The sequence below is a fragment of the Gorilla gorilla genome, chromosome 8 (assembly GCF_029281585.2).
Source record: "Gorilla gorilla gorilla isolate KB3781 chromosome 8, NHGRI_mGorGor1-v2.1_pri, whole genome shotgun sequence".
Lineage (NCBI taxonomy): Eukaryota > Metazoa > Chordata > Mammalia > Primates > Hominidae > Gorilla > Gorilla gorilla.
In genome coordinates this window covers 89,578,066-89,599,077 of record NC_073232.2, presented here as the reverse complement: position 1 = coordinate 89,599,077, position 21,012 = coordinate 89,578,066, and the positions used below count along the sequence as shown (strand labels likewise).

Sequence of the window (21,012 nt, the reverse complement as noted above, 5' to 3'; positions counted from 1 at the left end):
AAAGCCTTTATACATAAAGAAAACAAAAAAGTAGACACCCTGTAAGGGATGATTAGGTTCTAATCTTTATCTGAAGGCAAAGTGATCAGCCAGATGATATCTTGAGATCTTCTGCTCTTAGAGTTAAGACTGTAGTTATAAGATGGGTTTTCACTGCAAAACAGCAAACATCTATAGACCGGTCAGTCATCACTAATCCAACCCCTGAGCCCCCAAAAGTGGAGGCAGAGGAAACATATGTAAAATCTGTGCCAACATCTATTTCTCCAACTTATTGTTTTAAAAATGTATATGCTGGAGAAAAATTCAGAAATTTATTTCACTGGGATTAGGTTTGAAGACATATAACACCACTTGTCAATTCATTATGGTGTTGTGGTTTTTAAGTACACTTTTTTTGTTGTTGTTGTTGAGAAAGGGTGTGGCTCTGTCGCCCAGCCTGGAGTGCAGTGGTGCAGTCATGGCTCACTGCAGCCTTGACCTCCCGGGGTTTAGTGATCCTCCCACCTCAGCTTCCTGAGTAGCTGGGACCCCAGGTGAGTGCCACCACACCTGGCTAATTTTTTTATTTTCTGTAGAGATGAAGTCTTGCTATGTTTCCCAGGCTGGTCTCAGACTCCTGGGCTCAAGTGATCCTCCTGCCTCTGCCTCCTGAAGTGCTGGGATTACAGGCATGAGCCACCATGCCCAGTCTGAAATATACTTTCTTAGTAAACCAGTTATAATGAAAAGACTCAACCACTTCATCTAAATACTATATTTCTAAGAAAAACATTAGGAAATAGGTCTATGAGTGTTATGGGAAAATGAAAATTATAGCAAGATTATTCCAAAAATCAAGACTATGCATGCTATCACCTCAAACCAAGAAAAGCACTGTTTCAGAATGATGGAACCCCACATTACTGGGCAGATGAGAGCAGTGTGGCTCAGCCTACAGTGAGACTGAGAGTCTGGAGCCCATCTCCTTGCCTCCATTCATCGCCCCTGCCAGCTCCCCCTGCTCCCTCCAGCCCACATCCTAACTCCGAGAAAGCTCAGGGTCCTACCAAGAACGATCTGAAAAGCACTGGTGTTTGTGTTAATTAATAATATAAAAATCTAGGATTAGATACTCCAGTGATTTGAAGTGTTTTACTATAAGAGATCAAATAACTCTTTTACTATAAGAGATCAAACGACTAATAAGATTAAATGAAGAATGATTGTGTGTTCAGGATCTACAGAGCTGAAAATGGCTGAATTACCATACTCAGAAATATCCATCTCTTCTAACTTCCAGAAAAAAACTCAACAAAACAGGGTAATTTGTAACCGGGTGCGGTGGCTTCTGCCTGTAATCCCAGCACTTTGGGAGATCAAGGTGGGAGGATTGTTTTGAGGCCAGAGAGTTTGAGATGAGCCTGGGCAATATGATGAGACCCCAGTCTTTAAAAAAAAAAAAAAAAAACCAAACCCCAGTATAATCTGAATTAACTAACTGAACAGGTGATACACACTGTGAGAATTTCCATGAAAAATATTTGAAGTCTAGGTAAGTGTGCACACGTATGTGCAAACTTACTCCTTTTTACTTCATGAGGTCTTCTGAGCACCATTATTGGCCTTCACAAGGCAGAAAACCAAGCAACGAGTAAAGCATCGGAAGAAGCCATTCCCAAACACAGAAGCAGGGTGGGGGTTCAAATACTCACTCTTTTCTACTTTCATCCGCTTTGACTCCATGAAGGCAACGTTTAATCTCTGCTCAGTGTATTCCTGAAGGAGATCTTCTCTTGCCGCCAGCATTTTCAGGGGGTTTTTGGAGGCCTGAACCCGGCGCTTGGGCCTAACTGCCCGCTTGTGCTCGGCCACAGAAGACGTCAATCTGCGGATGGAAGCAGAGCCGCGGTCCCAGTCTGTGACACCACCACCCCTGGATGACCTGGGGGTCCTGGACTCCACAAAGTATTTCCTGATTTTGTTACAAATCTTGCAACTCCTCCTCCCACCGCCACTCCCCTGACATGGAGTCGTAGAATCTTGGAGATGGAAGAGGGATGCAAGCCCACTGAGTTCAAATCTCAGCCACACCCGGACGCCCCCACTCACTCCTGCCCCTTGGTCTCCTCCTGGGAGGGTGTGGAGTACTTCCGGGCAGCTCCTGGCTCTGCTAGACAGCTCTAGGGTTTAGGGAGCTCTTCCCTCTCCTTACCGCGCCCATGCACACGTCCTAATTCTCGCTTTGGAATCATACACCCATGTCTACTTGTCTGTTTCCAGCAAGCCCTTCGGGAATTTGCACGGGCTCCTTGACGTAATCCTCTTTGCTTGGCCTAAACTTTCTCCCTATGCAATAGCTTTCGGTCCCCTTACTGACCCTCCATGACTAGCTTCCACTCAACTCACTGCCCCCTCTGAAAAATAACCACTTTTTGGAAGAATATATTGAAATAAAATAGGCCCGCGAGCATCCGTGACCACCTCACATTCTCACAATTCTTTGGGGTGGAAAATCAGACTAGGGGAGGTGAGCAGACCGAGCGAAGCGATCTCCCAACAGACTCCTGCTGCCACTCTCCACCTCCAGCTGCGCGGGCCCTCTGTGCCCAAAAGACCTCTTTACGTACCATGGTGTCATATGTGTCTGTCAATATGTTTAAATTATGATATACAACTACTTAAACAGTGACATTGTGTGGGCGGAAGATTGAGAAATGGTTAAACCGCTATGTATGCAAATACCCAAAATACTATTTTGAAGTAGAAAATGGCAAAGGGCTCATTTTTTAAGGTAGGAAATTAAAACATGCAAACTGAAACAAATTGAGCAAACTGGAATATGCAAAGAATTTATCAGGAGCAGCTTGTAGAAAATGGTATATGTCACTGACAATTTGGCAGTTAAGAGCAGATGGATGTGGTGGACTGCCGTGGATGGAGCCTGTCTAGCGTGTCTCCCTCTGCTTCTGGTAATAGCATCTGGATTTTCCTTTGGGGAAACCACCTCCCTGCGCCCCCACCATGGCTCTAAAGGAGACCCACAGACCCGCCTTTACCCAGTCATCATCTTCTATCCCATTGGCCACAGTGACTGGTTTAGGGATGGACACGGGCTCAAGTTGAAGCCAAGAAAATCAAACCTGAACTTCTGCTTGGACTACTGGGAAGACAAGCTACCCGTGCTGGGCTGGCCAGGGAGGCAGCCTTGTGACTCCAGAGCTGGGGTGTCCATCTGCCGCCAGGCCGCTGCCTGACGGAGAGTGAGGCCAGCCCAAAGGAAAACAGCCAAGACAGACTGTGTTCTGAGGGGCCTTTAGAACCCGAGGCCACATCTGCACTGTTCAGCATGTGAGCCAGTAAACCCCGCCGCACTGTTGAGACAGTGAGCCATAAACCCCTACGCACTGCTCAGCGAGTGAGCCAGTAAACCCTCCGCACTGTTCAGTGGCTGAGCCGGCAAACCCCTCCGCACTGCTCAGCCAGTGAGCCGACAAAGCCCTCCGCACTTTTCTTTTTGCTGAAATCAGTTTGAGTTGGGATCTTTTTCTTGGCACTTGAAATTGACGGACTCCTAATACCATAATCACTTTTCCTAGTTGGTTTAGTCATGTTCCCCTGGGAAGAGAAACCCTTAGACATCAATGAGAAAGCCCGCAGATCTATTGATTTTATAAATGATTGGAAGCTAAGTAACATGCCTTACTGATTTTCTAGTTAGCTGTATTAGTTTGAGCCCATCTCATCCAAATATTTTGCAAAATTATGAGCAAGAATTCAATATGTCAAATGAAAGACAGGCGTTGAACTCTCTGCTAAGTGATGTAAACCTAAAAACTGCAAAACAATATTCAAGTTATGTGAAAAATCCAGTGACGCCCTCTTTATGGCACAGGACAAGCATCTGTGGCCCACGCGGTCTGCCTGCATGCACATCTGGTCTGCCGTCTGCATGTTTTATCTGCTGCGAGGCTCCGTGCCCCTGGCTCCTGCAACACCGTGCCCTGGCTCTAGAATACTAACGCCGCCATGATGGAGTTAGAAGGAGAAGGAGGCCACACTGGGGGAAGAGCCTCATGGATGTGCCCTCTGCAGGCGAAGGAAGCCCTTCTCAGTGGAGGAAAGACGGAGACCCAAATAACTCACTTGGGTGCATAAGGATCGAAAATGACATCGAAGTCCTCGTCCAGCTCCACAGGACTTCTTGGAATATTATAATCCACGCTGCGGTAAAATTTGGCAAAGGTTTCATCATCATCTGGCTTCATCACCTCCTTCACAGATTTGCCGGTGACAGTGAGCACCGTTTCGTGCATCCCGCCAACTATCAACAAACAAGCAAAAGACATAAGAGTTTTATAAAAACAAGGACTCCAATTATGCTTCACGATAGTTTAAAAATTCTATTTCCTCCTAAGTTCCAGGAGTGGAAGAAACACGGTTGTGATATACAGGGTCCTGTGGTTGCTTCCCAGGCCCTTACTTAATCTCTGACGTAAGGACTTCCCACCTGAACAAATCTTCTTCAGTAAAACGGGAGAGAGGGAAGCTGACCATACTGCACACACGAGCACACTGAACGCTTCTGAACCTGCCCTTGCTTCTATTGAGGGTAGGTGAACCAGCCTCAGCCTCATTCTACGTGAAGGGTTGGCAAACTTCTTCCAAAAAGGGCCAGCCAGTAAACATTTTAGGCTTTGCATGGGGAGGGGTGACATGGGGCCTGTGTTGCGACAACTCAGTTCTGCTGTCTTAATGCAAAAGCTATTGACAATAGTTCACGAATGGGCATGGATATGTTTCAATAAAACTTTATTTACAAAAACAGGGCTGGGCATGGTGGCTTACGCTTATAATCTCAGCACTTTGGGAGCCTGAGGCTGGGGGATCGCTTGAGCCCAGGACTTCAGCCTGAGCAACATAGTGGGTCCCCATCTCTACAAAAACAGAAAAAAAATTAGCCAGGCTTGGTGGTGCACGCCCATAGTCCCACCTACTTGGGAGGCTGAGGTGGGAGGATTGCTTGAGTCTAGGAGTTCAAGGCTACAGTGAGCTATGATGGCACCACTGCACTTTAGCCTGGGTAGACAGAGCAAGACCCTGTCTCTAAAAAACAAACAAACAAGAAAAAAAAAAAGCAGGTGGGCAGCTGGATTTGGCAGTGGCCATCGCTTGCTGACCCACTGGCTAGATCACTGTTCCATGTGAGTAATAAATGCTTTGCTGATTGGCATTCCCTGCCTAGCCAGTTCAGTTATTATATTACACTTTTATATTTCTGTTCAGAGGTGGTTGTATTATTTTCAACCTTTTAGTGGTCACTGTCAATAGTAGGGACTCCCAGCGCCTAGTATTTGATAAGTTTCCAGGATTGGGCATTTTAATCAAGAGATAAAAGGCTGTTTTTGCATATTGCTCTTTTATTTGGTATACCGCATTGACTTTTATATTGAAACATTTACTTCAATATTCATTTGCCATAATTTTCTTTTAGAAATCATTTGTGATTATATGAAATAATATTAGCTTTTACCTTATTGGAAATTGATAACATACAATTTAAAGTTCACCAGGCCCAAGGTCACGTGATTTTGCCGACATATAATAATCTGCTTTCAGAGTTATAAGCAAAATCACTCAGTTCACAATTCCAATTGGATTACATCCCAAGGGTTTAGATTCAAGAAAAAAAATGTATTATTGGAAGTCCCCAATTTAGTACATTATCAAGTGAATTAGGGCTTGATAGTCTAATCAGTCTTGACCAAAACTTCTTTTTTTTGAAGATAACAACGAAGATAATGATTACAGTATGAATTAGGAAAGCCATAATAGAAAGAAAATAATTTAGCTGAGGAAGAAAAGCAATCAGAATTAGGATTTAGAGATTCTGAAAGCAAAGCCTTCTGGCTTCCAGTAGGTACCTTTGTTATTCAGCCTTCTTAGAAAGGTTTCCAGCCTGTCCAACTTCAGGTCCGATTCTAACTGCATATCTGGTCTGGCTTCGATATCTAGGCAAGCAGAAACCGTCAGTGAGACAGCATCACTAAGGCCTCTTCTGATCAGGCTTGGCGTGGCCGGGGCCTTGGTGACTTACCTTCCAGGGGTTTGGAAACGGGTGTAGTGCCTCTTGTTTTACTGCAAATGGGTGAGGCTACTGGGGTTATGGCAGTGGGTGATGCCAAACCTGTGGAACACACAGATGAGCTACTGAGCATCTCAGGGTCACTTCTGGAAATCTCCGGGACCCTGGTGGATCTCCAGAAGTCCCAGGGTAGACGGCACAACATATAAGAATTTACACACATGCAGGCACACACACACACATTTCACACGTACCACGACTGTGGGACAACCAACTGCAAACGTAGACTGGATTTTATTATTTCCAAGGACTGTAGTGGCTGACAAGCCGATATTCCAAAATGAACGGTGGAGACGTGGGAAAACATGTCCATGACACGTTAACTTGGGCAAATGCAGCTGTGAGTTCTGAGGCCCTTTGGAGATGGCAGGGGCAGCTGAGAGTGCATTGGTGCCATCTGCAGAATGAGCTGTGTCACACTTGTCAGCAACTGGCCCCCCGCACTGGAGCTCTCCTCCAGGCTGAGGGGAGGGAGGGACAGTGGCCCTGGGGACATGACATATACAGTAACCCAAGGAGGGCCAACCTTTCAGAAGAAATTACAGACCAGGGCAGTTCTGGACCGACTGTGCGTGTTGGAAGTCCTGTCCATCTCCCGTGTGGGCAGAAACAGGAAATGCTTTTCCTAGTATATATACCGAGAAGCAGGGTGGGGAATCTTTAAAAGGCAAGTGGTGAGAGACACATGAAAGGGAAAGGGAGGAATTCCTGCATGGAGAAAGTATCCAGCTGGAAGAAGAAAACTTAGTAAACAGAAGGATGAGTATCACTTCCCTAACCTAAGTGGAAGGCATTGGAAAGAAAACTAATTAGTGCATTTATAAAAAAACAAAATGAGATGTGAGTGTTCTCTGTACTCATTTGTAATAAATGTGAAATCCTTAGATGACATTGCCACTTAGATGACAATGCATCCCTGGACGAACAACATCGAGAGGATATGCAAATCACTACCACAAGGAAAACCAAATGAATGAATGATTCTGCCCCTTCCTCCTGTGAACGGGAGAAGTATTATAGCATAAAAAATTTAATTAAAAAACCATTAAATGGTTTAAAACTCAAGTTTTAGTAATATTCTACAAGTACGTCTCATTATGTACATATATTTGATTGATGATGTCAATAAAAGTTTTAAAATTTGTTTCAATTGCCAGAACTGCAAAGGGTTTCCATCCATGAGAAAGTAAACTTTCTTGAAAGATGATAAATAAAATCTGGTATCACAGGGTGGGGAGGGAAATCTTCACTCACTAGAAGGATGCTTAAGAGACATCAGAGGAGTTCATTAGCACAGAGGCCGTTAACTCCGCAGCTAATAAACAGGACTGACTCCGAAGGCTGGTTTCCAAAGCAACCGGAGAAATCCATCCGTGTCCTGGCCGGTGCCGGGCAAACCCCGCTGCCATGGCTCCCCCTGCTGGCGGTTCAGGCAGTGGCACTATGCAAACGTGCTCCCCACCTAGCTAAGGATCCTTAGGAATGAATGGCTCATGGCAGGGAGATGCAAATTACAAAATGTTAAAACAAAACAAAGATCTCCCCCATAGCTCTTTTCAATGAATTCTAGGTACAACAACCAGTCACCTACTCTCTTCGGGAACATTTTCACAGATGTCAATGTGGACAATGGCAGTGGCATTTGGTAGTAAGAACCCACTTACAAATAAATTAGGGTTTTTAAGATGGAAGAAATAAAAGAAACCAAAGCGGAAAGTCATCCAGATAAAAGCCTGGGCTAGAAGCTGGAAAACCTGAGGTCTGGTTCAAGTTCTCAGTTCCAGTTCTACTTAGTCACTCTGCACCTAACGACGTGCTTCTGTTAAAGAAGGGTTGGGGCTCACGTTAAAGGAGTTTAAACATGAGTATCCAGTTCTGTGATCTGATGCAGGAAATTGGCAAATGGTACCTCATTCTGTGAGAGTAAATTATATTTTCACCATTCCAAGATGAGATAAGAATAGATTTGTTAGAAAGGATTCCCCACTAAGATTTGAGTTAATCACCATTCAGGGATTTCCCATGTCTCGCTCCTTCCCTTCCTTCTACAAACATTCATTATGTATCTATAATGAGTTAGGTACTCTTCATAAAAGTGTGAATTAAAGGTTCTGAGAAAAAGAAAAGCTAAGCCTCTATATTTGATGACAAGATGTTAAGAACAAGTGAATGTGAAAACGTATACCACTATGTTGGGAAATCTGCTTTTAAATAATAGCTTAGAAAGTGATGGTATGTGCATATAGGTGACAAAGGGAACCCAAATTTTAATCATTTCCTGCAGGATATGAAATAAAGCCCCAAACACTCTTATGAAGCCTCAAACTCTCCAGTAACTTTACTAACCATGTGATATGTAAGTCAGTTTCATAAATTTTTGAATACAGGCATCAAATCAGTTCCAAGAGCTCAGCAGCAGAAGATTGCAGCAGGGACATCCCACTGCCTAGGAACTGAGGACATATTTTAGACATCTATTAAAGCATATCCGGATTTGGCTTTGGTCAGTCAGAGAAATCAAGTTTGATGGAGAAGGACCTAGGAATTAACCTAAAAGGAAGAGGGGATAAACTTCTTTATTGTGAAAGGCTGACTTAGGGTATATGGTTGCCAGGTCAGAAGGAAATGGAAACAATTTAAAAGTAATTATGGGCCAGCGGGGTGGCTCATGCCTGTAATCCCAGCACTTTGGGAGTCCAAGGCAGGTGAATCACCTGAGGTCAGGAGTTCGAGACCAGCCTGGCAAACATGGCAAAACCCCGTCTCTACTAAAAATACAAAAATTAGCCGGGCGTGGTGGTGCACGCCTGTGATCCCAGCTACTCAGGAGGCTGAGGCAGGAAAATTGCTTGAACCTGGGAGGCAGAGGTTGCAGTGACCTGAGATTGTGCCACTGCACTCCAGCCTGGGAGACAGAGCGAGATTCTGTCTCCTCCACCCAAAAAAAAAAAAAAAGAAAAAAGTAATTATGGGGGCTGGGCACAGTGGTTCACGCCTGTAATCCCAGCACTTTGGGAGGTCGAAGCGGTTGGATCACCTGAGGTCAGCAGTTTGAGACCACCTGGCCCACATGGTGAAACTCCGTCTATACTAAAAAGATGAAAAATTAGCCAGGCATGGTGGTGGCCGCCTGTAATCCCAGCTACTTGGGGGGCTGAGGCAAGAGAATTGCTTGAACCCGGGAGGTGGAGGATGCAGTGAGCCAAGATCACACCATTGCACTCCAGCCCGGGCAACAAGAGTGAAACTCCGTCTAAATAAATAAATGTAATTATGGGAAAGGACCAAAATTTGTTAGCAGATGTGAACTGCTTTTGAAACCTACACTTGCACTCAATTCCAAATGGGTAAGTTTTGAAATAGTGACAAATGGAATTATGCATCACTGTTTTATGACCTTCAAATACTTCCAAGAATCATATAAAGTTTAAAGAAGATACTATTTATGAAGACAAGATATTCAGTAGAAATATCTCACAGAACCTACACAAAAAAACATTTATAGAATGTCAGTAAGTTTAAAAAATTTTAAAAGAAGGCTGGGCATGGTATCTCAAGCCTGTAGTCCCAGCTACTTAGGAGGCTGAGGTGGGAGGATCACTTAATCCCAAGAGTTCGAGACCAGCCTGGGCAACACAGCGACACCCCATTTCTACATAAAAATTTTTAAAAAGCCAGGCATGGTGTTGCACACCTATAATCCCAGCTACTAGAGAGGCTGAGGTGGGAAGATTGCTTCAGCCCATGAGTTCGAGGCTGCAGTGAGCCATGACTGAGCCACTGCACCCCAGCCTAGGCAAAAGAGCAAGACCCTGTCTCTTAGAAAAAACTTAAAAAGACCATGGTTTCTTCTTTTAAATTGAGCTATCACGTACCACCATGCCCTCCATGGGTAAGTGTGCTCACGTGTGTGCATTGTGCACACACCACACACATGGACACACACACACACGTGCACACACACGCTGACCTTTCTTCACCATCCTGCCAGCCACAGTGAACTGGGTCGAGTCGTTGGCCGCTCCTCTGCCTCTAGTCTTCCAGGCCTCCTCTCTCACTGTGATGAGCTGCTTCCTCTCCTCAATCGTCATTTGGCTCTCTCGACTTTCTGTGACCCGCTGTTCATAAATGTACAGAAGAGAAAACAGGAGAGAGAAATGACAGCGGTGTGGACCTCAGCCTGCAGCATTTCATGAGTGAAAAAAGCAGGTAGACAAAGAGGAGTAAGTATATTGTCCAAAGATGTTCAAAAATGTTCTATCTGAAATGGGCTCGGCTTCCTTACGTCCAGGTTGGGTGGAGATCACCACTGGCGATGCTGTAACTTTAGATGAACACCTTTGTCCTGTGACTTACCGGTTTGGGGCACTGGAGCACCAGAACAATCCTTTGTAAGCACAAACAATTAAAAATAGATTGTTTTCATGCCCTGGACTCTACAGGGTTTTAAAGTTTCTCTGTCTTAACCCATCTAGTTAAACTTGGTTAACTGGGAGATTTTTATCCCTATATACTCACAAAGAACATGATTGATCTAGAAAACTTTATCCATGTGAACACACAAGGAGCTTGCCCAGTTAGAGACAGGGAAGGCTGGTTAGGAATAAGGGGCAGGAGAAGGTTTTCTGGCACTCTGCTTGGTTTTTCCTGCAGCCACTGATGTTCTGAGGGCAGGTAGACAACCAGGAGAGCCCACAGAAGTGGCTTTAAACTGTGAGACATCTGATGTTGAGGGTGAACTATGCTGTAGACATAACCTACATGCACGGTAACATTTCTACTTAAAATGCTCTCAGCAGTTTCTAATTGGAAAGTTTCTGGAGAGATCTGCTTCTTCCATTTCCAAGCCATTGGTAATGCTCATTAGGCTTGTGGTTGGGGATGTGGCAGGAGGGGAAGGGGAAGAAGCTACAGGGGACTCAAAGGGCATCAGGAAAGGAGGAGGGGCTCAGGACAGGCCTGGGATGGGGAGATGGGGCTGAGGAGGGAGGGACAGGAGCAGCGATGGAAGCAGAGGACAGGGCTCATGCCACTGAGTGATGTGTATCGGGGAGAAGAGTGTAGGTGGCGGTCGTGGGCGATACCAGGGCAGGAGGTCCTCAAACAAAGGCCGGCAGAGTTTGCTTTTCCTCTGTCTTCAAGACATCCCTCCCTGCACCACAAGACCCCTGTCTATGGCGAGGCACTGGGCTGGGTGGGGAGCGGGGGAGAAGCACAGGAGGTGTGGAGCTAATGCCAAGGAAGGAAGAGTGGAAAGGTGCCCCCTCCAGAGCAGAAGGCACGTCCCCGGCTGTCACCTGCTGGTTTCTGGAAGGGGCTGTGGAGGCCGGCGATGGCCTCCTGGGTTTGCCCTCTCACTTTCCACTGTCTCTTGAACCCGAGGAAGGCTGTTGCTGCTAGCGCATCCGCTTTCAAACTACATCTGAGCACCCCACACCTTCTTCTAGGAGGTTCCCCAGATTGCTGCTAGCGCATCTGCTTTCAAATTACTTCTGAGCACTACTCAACTTATTCTAGCAGGTCCCCCACCTTTTCTGCCTTCCTAAGGCATTTTCCTTGGCTAAGAAGTCTCCGTGGATCAATGTGATCCTAAGGCCTCGTGCTGACACAGGGGAGGACTCGGAGAGCCCCGAGTCAAGTCCATCCTAGAGATTCTCTTCCCCGATGCCTTTCCTCCTCACTATGGCAAACCACTTCCCTTCACTGACCCACGAGAGAGAACTTCCTGATTCAGGAGGGACAGGAAGAGAGTGGAGATGGGGACAGTTCATTTTCTTAACCCCTGGAATGATGGGAGTTGACAGAGGAAAGGCGCCTTCCCTTCTTTTCCAGCAGCACAAAACCAGGTCTGCACTGGGAAGATTTGGTTTAAGCTATGAACGTGGACTTCTCCATCATCTAAATGATGAATCTTTCTTTCACAGGATTCTTCTATAAAGCCCTCATAGCCAGAAGTGATTTCGAGGTCCCTGCCAACTTAAATTAGGTTAAAAACCTTTTCCTAAAGAGATATGACAACCAAACGCGATGCATGATCCTGGCTTGAATCCTAGATGGGGTGGCGGCTACAAAGGGCATTATTGGAGGAAATTGACAATTTTAAGATGGGCGTGGATCAGATAAATATTGTATCAACATTAACTTCCTCCTCTTGACCACCATATTGTGGTTATGGGAGAAAATATCTGTGGCTTTAGGAAATACGCACTCAAATATTGAAAGGTAGAGGAGCACATGTTTCCAAACTACTGGCACATGGTTGGGGTGGGAAAAATGAGATGGGGGAAGAGAAGGCAAGAAAGTGGGGTGAGGAGTGGAGGGAGGAAGGGAGGGAGAGTGAAGGAGGGGGGCCAATGTCAACAATGAGTGGTTCTGGTAAAGCGTATGAAAGTGCTCTGCCTATAATGGAAATTTTTCTGTAAGTTTAACATTTTATCAAAATTCAAAGTTACTAAAATTTTTTCCTAAAAACCTTAACATTTCCCCTCGTGATCGGCGAGAAGCCCCTAATTCTAAGTAACTCTCTGAATCACGTATCCTTTTTAAATAAACGATGAGGTTCACTTGCCCGAAAGACCTCATCAAAATTCAACAAAGAGAATACGTTTTCTTTGAAAATGAAGTTTCAGGAGTGAATTTTAATCAAACCAAGATGGCACTTGGCTTCAAATATTTCCAAGAAACATCAAGCGCCAAGAAAGTTGGCGTCTCCAAAGGTCCAGCCATCACTGTGGTGATCCACTATTCACTTAGTCAACTGTGTGGTGAATTCTCTCAGGCATCTCAACAGTCCAGGGTGGGGTAGTGGGTGTGGATAATGACTCAGAAAAATGGTATCTTCAAATCCAAAATTTCGTTTTTCAAAGCACTGGGATTCCCTCAGAGCCCTTTAGGCACACAATGGATACAAACTTTGGGATGATGCAACCATTTTAGAATTTAAAGCTCCCATTCGTTTGCCAGACCTAGGGCAAGAAGAAATAATTTTTACTCCCTTCTGAATAGTAATATTAAACATAAATGTTTTTGTTTTTCTAGAAATTTTGACTTAACTTTGCTACTTAGTAGGGTTGGCTTAGGACCCCCTAATTGCTGCAATTCAACTTTACGTGGCTCTAGAAGGGTGTAAAGCATATACAGTTTGTTTATTCTCTAAATAATCTAATAAATATTTATCACAATTTAGAACTCAAAATGTGAGAACAAAGAAGATATAGATATATATTTGTTCATTTGATTTTTTTAAGCTTAAAACTTCATTATTGTCTTGTTTTTTTCCTTCTAAATTTTTCTTTCCTTGTTTAGAGAAGGATGTAATATATATAGTAATAAGTATTGTGTCATTTTTCCAGGTTTAGCTGACACATGTTTGGGATTGGCTGGAATAGTAAGAGAGAGTTGAGGAAGAATCTAAACAGAAACCTACCCCATCTGTCCTTCATTCTTTCAAAGATAGATCCCACGAATGTGGTGGGGAAAGGCAGAGAAAGAGGGTGGAGGAGAAATTGAGTATTTGTGTATGTGTATGCACATGTGTGTGTGTGTGTGGGTGTGTGTGTGTAGAAGGTAGTGAAATAGGTAGAAAGGAGGTTCTTGTTTTAGGGATGGTCAGATACTTGGTAGGTCACAGCTTGAAACTGTGCAAAGGACAAATCAGCATGAATACTTTTAGGTTGCCTGATGTTGCTGATGGGTTTCTTTCTCTCTGTATACACTGACTGAAAAATCATAGCAAATCTCACTCAATGTTTCTCATGCAGGGATGTGATCCAACACAGAGCATAGAACTAAGATGTATTATAAGGATTAGGGCGGATTTAAGGGTCAAACTCTTCCACAACCAGAGAGCTTTATCGAAATAAAATATTGTGACCTGGCTTTTAAATTTTTTTTTAATCTTATTCACATGTAGTTAAACTGTAAAGGAAGAAATTATAAAAGCACATATTAAGTAATAGAAATAAGGTGAAAGGAACAAAGTTGTACTTTTCAGTTTTCAAAAATGCTAAGATCATTTCAAATTCTATGCACTATGGAAGAAATTTAGCTTTGCCCCTTCCTTAAGAGAAATTTCAGTCCCTTGTCACTGCATACAGCCTCAAGTACCCTGAATGAAAGATGAAGAAAAGATCACAGGTTAAGGCTCAGACCTCGAAGTAAGTGTTTTCCAGTCCTGTCACCATCTACCAGCTCCTAAGATGAAACGAAGGGAATAAAGTAAAATCTTCTTCTGGTACAGCCCTGAGGCATGTGAGAAAGAAGAGAATTCAGGTTGAAGCCTGACACAGAGACAAACAGTCCATTTAGACAGAGCCTGTGTGCTTTTTTTCTTCTCTGAACCTTTGTATTATTAAATATTAAGACACCAGTACTGCTGGAAGAAAGAAAAGGAGTGACTTGACCTCTGAAAACACAGATGAGCTAGTGCTACATACTCAGTATATAAACTATTTATATTTAGCTGGGAAAAATTGTTCAGAGGTAAAAGTATATAATTTTTTGAAATTTTAATTTTGAAGTGATGAAACAGAAATGCCTTTGGCAAATGTTAATTTCCTTTAAACTTAACAATATATGGAGATATATTCCATGTTCATGGATAAGAAGACTCAATTTTGTTAAGATGGCAGGTTTTCCCAACTTGATCTGTACATTCGATGCAGTTCCAAAGTCCCAGCAAGAGATTTTGTAGATATTGACAAACTGATCTTAAAGTTTACATGGAGAGTCAAAAGACCCAGAATAGCAAACACAACACTGAAGGGGAAGAAAAAAGTTGGAGGACCAACACCAGTCAACTTCAAGACTTACTATAAAGCCTCGGCGATCAAGATTGTGTGGTACTGATGAAAGAACAGTCAAATAGATCAATGGAATAGAGAGCTCAATAATAGATTCATATAAATTTAGTCAACAGATCTTTGAGAAAGGAGCAAAAACATTAGAATGAAGAAAAGATAGTATTTTTCAACAAATGATGCTGGAATAAGTGGACACTCATATGTAAAAAAAAATCTAGATACAAATTTTCCACCATTCCCCAAAATTAACTCAAAATGGATCACAAAGGCCTAACTGTAAAAATTAAAACTATAAAACTCCTAGAATATTACATAGAAGGAAATTTAGATTATCTTGGATTTGGTGATTAGTTTTTAGATATAACACCAAAGGCAATATCCACAGAAGAAATAACTGATAAGCTGAACTTCACTGAAATTAAAGACTTCTGTAAAAGACACTGTTAAAAGAATGAGAAGACAATCTACAGAATGGGAGAAAATATTTGCAAAAGGCATATCTGATAAAGGACTACTACCCCAAATATACAAAGAACTGTTAAAACTCAACAATATGAAAATGAACAACCAGATTAACAGATGGGAAAAACATCTGAATAGATACCTCACCAAAGAAGATATAAGACAGAAAATAAGCACATGGAAATATGCTCAACATCATGTCTGCAAATCTCATCATTAGAGACTTGCAAATTAAAACAAGGTGACATTATTACACATCAATTAGGATGGCAAAAATGCAAACACTGACAACACCAAATGCTGGCAAGGATATGGAGCAACAGGAACTCTCATTCAGTGCTGATGGAAATGCAAAATGGTACAGTCACTTTGGAAGACACTTCGGAGGTTTCTCACAGAACTAAACATACTCTTACCGTATGATACAGCAATCATGCTCCTTGATACTCAAAAGAGTTGAAAACTTACATCCAAATAAAAGCCTGCACATGGATGCTTCCAGCACTTTATTAATAATTGCCAAGACTTGGAAGCAACCAATCTGTCCTCCAGTAGATTAATAGATAAATAAACTGTGGCACGTTCAGATAATGAAATATTATTCGACAATACAAAGAAAAAAGCTTTCAAGCCATAAAAAGACACAGTGGAGGCTCATGCCTGTAATCCCAACACTCTGAGAGGCTGAGGTGGGCGGATCACCTGAGGTTAGGAGTTTGAGACCAGCCTGGCCAACATGGCGAAACCCCGTCTCTACTAAAAATACAAAAAAATTACGTGGGGTGTGGTGGCAGGCGCCTGCAATCGCAGCTACTCAGGAGGCTGAGGCAGGAGAATCGCTTGAACCCGGGAGGTGGAGGTTGCGGTGAGCTAAGAATGCACCGCTGCACTCCAGCCTGGGTAACAGAGTGAAACTCCATCTCAAAAATAATAATAATAATAATAATAATTTAAAAATAAATAAAATTTTAAAAAGACACAGAGGAATCGTAAATGCATATTACTAAATGAAAGAAGCCAATCTCAAAACGCTACATACTGTGTGATTCCAATTCAATGACATTCTGGAAAAGGCAAAACTATGTGACAGTAAAAAATGACCGGTTGCCAAGGACTGGGCGGTGAGAGTGATGAGCAGGCAGAGCACAGGGGATCTTCAGGGCAGGGAAACGATTCTGTATGATAGTGTAATGGTGGACATATGTCACTAAGTATTTGTCAAAACCGAAAGAATGGACCACACCAAAAGTAAATTTTAACGTAATCTATTAACTTTGGGGATAATGATGTGTCAACGTAGGTTCATCAGTGGTAGCAAATGTGCCACTCTGGAGGGGGATGTTGATAATTGGGGAGACTGTGTGTGGGAGGGCAGGGATGATGTAGGAACTCTGTACTTTCTGCTGTGAACCTACAACTGCTCCAAAAAAATAAATTCTTCTGAAAAATATATCTAGTTGTCCCTCAGTGTCTATGGGGGACTGGTTCAAGGACCTCCTACAGATACCAAAATCCACAGATGCTCAAGTCCCTGATATAAAATGGGGTAGGATTTGCACACAGCCTGTGCACATCCCCGCCGTGTACTTTAAATCATTTCGTGATGACTTATAATACCTAATACAAGGTAATGTTATGTAAATAGTTGTTCTGCTGTATTGGTTTTTAATTTTTTAACTGTTGTATTGTTCTTTTTTATTGGTTTTATTCACAAGTATCCCTAGTTGGTTGAATCCTTGGATGCGGAACTGGAAGAGATGAAGGGCCGACTGTATACACTTAAAGACTTCAGTAATATATCTTTTCCTTTCAAGTTTAATATTGGCTTATTTCAAAGAAACACAAGCTCATTTCCCCGTTCGTGATGGGATAGGAAGCTTGCTCCACATTTCAGCCCCTTTCTTGGGGTGGACACTGGCTGGGTACATGGGGCCTGGGCTCTTACAACCAGCATTTCCAGCTTCGGGGAAAGGAACCAGGAGAGTGAGGGAAAGGCCGCCCCAGGGAGAAGAAGTGGGGAGTTTCCATTTGTGAAGAGGCGAGATGACTACGGGAGGACCCCAGACACCTTCCCTGTCAGCTTCGCATGTGAAACCCTGAGCCACTCATTCAATAACTGCTGGTGCTACTGGAGCAGGTCCATCACGGCACTGTCAGAGGCCACCTGAGAGCTAAGAAAGCCCCAGTCCTGCTGGGGAGACGAGGCCCTAGAGGTAGGAGACAGAGGCCCTAGAGGGAGGGGACAGAGGCCCTAGAGGGAGGGGACAGAGGCCCTAGAGGGAGGGGACAGAGGCCCTATGAGGGAGGACACAGAGGGCCTAAGAGGGAGGGGACAGAGACCCTAAGAGGGAGGGGACAGAGGGCCTAAGAGGGAGGGGACAGAGGGCCTAAGACAGAGGGGACAGAGGCCCTACGAGGGAGGAGACAGAGACCCTAGAGGGAGGGAACAGAGGCCCTACAAGGGAGGGGACAGAGGGCCTAAGAGGGAGGGGATAGAGGCCCTATGAGGGAGGGGACAGAGGACCTATGAGGGACGAGGCAGAGACCCTAGAGGGAGGGGACAGAGACCCTACGAGGGAGGAGACAGAGGGCCTAAGAGGGAGGGGACAGAGGGCCTAAGACAGAGGGGACAGAGGCCCTATGAGGGAGGGGACAGAGGGCCTAAGAGGGAGGGGACAGAGACTCTACGAAGGAGGGGACAGAGGCCCTAGAGGGAGGGGACAGAGGCCCTAGGAGGGAAGGGACAGAGGCCCTAGGAGGGAAGTGATGGGGCAAAGTCTGGCAGGGAGGAGATGGGAGCCTGGCATTCATGGAAAAGTGGATGGTGCCACTTTGCAGAGTTGTTTTGACACCAAGGACATTCCACGGTGAAATAAAAAAAACCCAGCCATTCCTATTTTTAATGTTATTCACCCACACAGTGGCTCAGCCCAGGCTGGGGTCTGCCCTCTGGGGTGGGGTTCAGAGAGGCTACAGTGAGGATGGAGGGAAGGGGCAGGGGGCCCATGGTCTCTAGTTTTAATAGGGCCATTGGAACCAGCTCCTCCTGGTTCTTTAATAGGGTCACTGGAGGGGCCTCCCCTCACTGAGTCTTCCTCCCTGTCCCTCCACACCCCAAACTGCCTCCACCATATCCTCCTCCTCTATGAACTGAGCAGGACAACATCCTCACTGAGCCGGAGCAAAGAACACGGACGCATCTCCTGGGCTCCTGACTCAGGATCCAAGCTTGGAGGCTGAAAGGGGACACTCTCCTCTTAAAACAGTTTCATGACTATGAGGTGAATTAATACCATCAAGTCCACCTGAAAAACTGAGCCAAGGATCAGTGTGTGTGTGACTGACCCTAAATATATGAAGAACCAATTAAACACACATATGCACACACTTAAAGACACACACACACACTCTCATAGACACACACACACATAGACACACTCTCATAGATACACACTCAGAAACACACTCATAGATACACACACAGTCTCATGGACACACACACAATTGTACTGCCACACACACACACACACACACACACACCTCTCTTTCAAAGTGAAATGCACCAAATAAGTTATTTCCCAAAATTAAAACAGCAGTTCTTTTCCTATTGCTCAGAAATTGCAGTGAGGCTTAAGATGAGTGGCTTTTCCTCACCTGATTAATCGACACAAAAGACAGGTATTTATGGGCAGCAGGAATAGCAGGAGAATAAGTAGAAGCATATACGGGTTCCTACAGAGCAAAGCAAGAGGGTTTAAGGTGAAAAGAGAAGATTTATCAGAGCGGGGCCGGGCAGGGACGTGGGGGAGGGAGAGACAAAACAATGATTTTTCTAACAGAATGTTAATTTACTCATTGCAATTTCAGTTCTCTTTTCAAGAGTCCTCCCTTGAATGCTAATGCTAAAGTAAATCCACACAAGCGCGGTAAATATACCTGAGTCAGCTTTGTGCAGTAATTAAATGAGTTAATTTATAGAAGATTGTCAGCTACAGAGAGAGGAACCATGACTTTCATTGACAGTTTTAACATTAAACAGAAAATATCATCTTCTTTAAAGTATTTTCATTACATGATTAAAAAAAAATAGTTTAAGGGCACGGGCTCAGCTCTCCACTCCAGACAAAGGCTGTGTCTGGTCTGGAGATAAGAAAAGCACCAGGGAGGGTGCACGAAGGAACCACCCAGGATCAGAATTACCCACGTGAAGTGTAATTCTGGCCACCATCAAGAGGACACCTGTGTTAGAGTCAGGCTTACCCAAAGCAGATTAGAAATGGCACTATCATCCGCAACTCCTCCTTCTTCCTGCAGGTTAAAACAAACAGGGAACATGGCAGAGTATTGGAAGAGAAGAGCCTGGTCAGGGCATCGCAATCACCTTCAAGTATTTCGTGCCTGGGTTCAAACAGCAGCATGCACGTGCTCACACAACAGGGCGATGTGAACCTCAGGCCAGCTGATTCCCTGACCGCAGAATGATCATCTGGAGTTTAGAGAGCGTTCCCTCAGCCTTTCTCTCCCTCCCATCCTCGCACTTTAAAGTGACTTCATTCTCCTGAACTATGATCTGGAATTTCAATGGCAGCAGACACTGAGAATATAAATGTGCAGATTCACCTTTCTTGAAATTTCAGGGACTTGTTCTGGGGCTGTCATGGACACTGACCTCACAGCTGCTGAAGCACAGTGGGATATCCAGTTCCCTCTGGAACTCAGAAACAGACACAGGGTTTTAATGGCCAAGTCTATAAAGGGTTTTCACTTCTTGGAAAATGTCTGATTTGCTGGATGACTATCTTCACAAAAGACGTGGGAGCCACCGTGTGCGCCTTAACGTCGAATAAACCGAAATAGGGATGGAATTGAAAATAACTATTTGGTGAAAATAAGTACATAACTGAAAGTTAGTTGTAACAGAGACTCCTGCCAAACCACTTCTTTGAGACTTTGCTTCGTTTGATTTCTCTCTGGTGGAATGAGTTACTCTGGAGGAAAGTGTACACAAGCCATGCTCAAGTGCACATAAACCACACCGTGCAGACCAGACCAAATCCACAAAACAGACAGCTTTACCATCTTTAGACCAAGTATATATGCTACGAGACTCACACACGTTTAAGTCAGGTCAGCCTGGCCTAGACTATACCAAGAACAGGTAAAAGATAAGAAGGGCAGCAAGGAAGAGAAAGAAAGAGAAAGAGGGGGAGAGAGAAAGGGGGGGGGGAGAGAGAGAGAGAGGGAGAGAGAGAGAGAGAGGGAGAGAGAGAGAGAGAGAGAGAGAGAGAGAGAATACCCAAACAGTTTTTCACAGGAAATGACAGAACTAGCTAGGTAAACAATTAGTGCTCTTAAGCTCTTGATCATCAATCCTCATTTTGGGGGGAGGGTGTGTAAAATGGGGAAAGAAGGAACTGCTGGTAAGTTTCCAATTCCCTGAGATGTGCTTGATCTTTTAGCATAGAAATGAAAACTCCAGGCTGGGCATGGTGGCTCATGCCTGTAATTCCAGCACTTTGGGAGGCCGAGGCAGGTGGATCACCTGAGGTCGGGAGTTCGAGACCAGCCTGACCTACATGGAGAAACCCCGTCTCTACTAAAAATACAAAAAATTACCTGGGCATG

The 21,012-nt window shown here is 44.2% G+C and overlaps 1 protein-coding gene across 22 annotated transcripts in view; it reads right to left on the bottom strand.

The window, feature by feature from the left end:
* LOC101129712 (supervillin) overlaps positions 1-21,012 on the bottom strand; it is a 277,906-nt gene that overhangs the window by 31,790 nt on the left and 225,104 nt on the right. For 12 of the 22 annotated variants that reach the window (XM_063710254.1, XM_063710244.1, XM_063710248.1 and 9 more), the window contains 5 exons: positions 10,095-10,242; positions 6,077-6,166; positions 5,904-5,990; positions 4,126-4,303; positions 1,695-1,867 (listed from right to left, as the gene is read on the bottom strand). In XM_063710254.1, coding sequence (XP_063566324.1) covers positions 1,695-1,867; positions 4,126-4,303; positions 5,904-5,990; positions 6,077-6,166; positions 10,095-10,242 — 676 coding nt within the window. Of the gene's footprint in view, positions 1-1,694; positions 1,868-4,125; positions 4,304-5,903; positions 5,991-6,076; positions 6,167-10,094; positions 10,243-19,041; positions 19,120-19,647; positions 19,696-21,012 lie in introns of all 22 variants that reach the window. The other 10 variants (XM_063710246.1, XM_055352396.2, XM_055352393.2 and 7 more) reach the window with 2 other exon arrangements.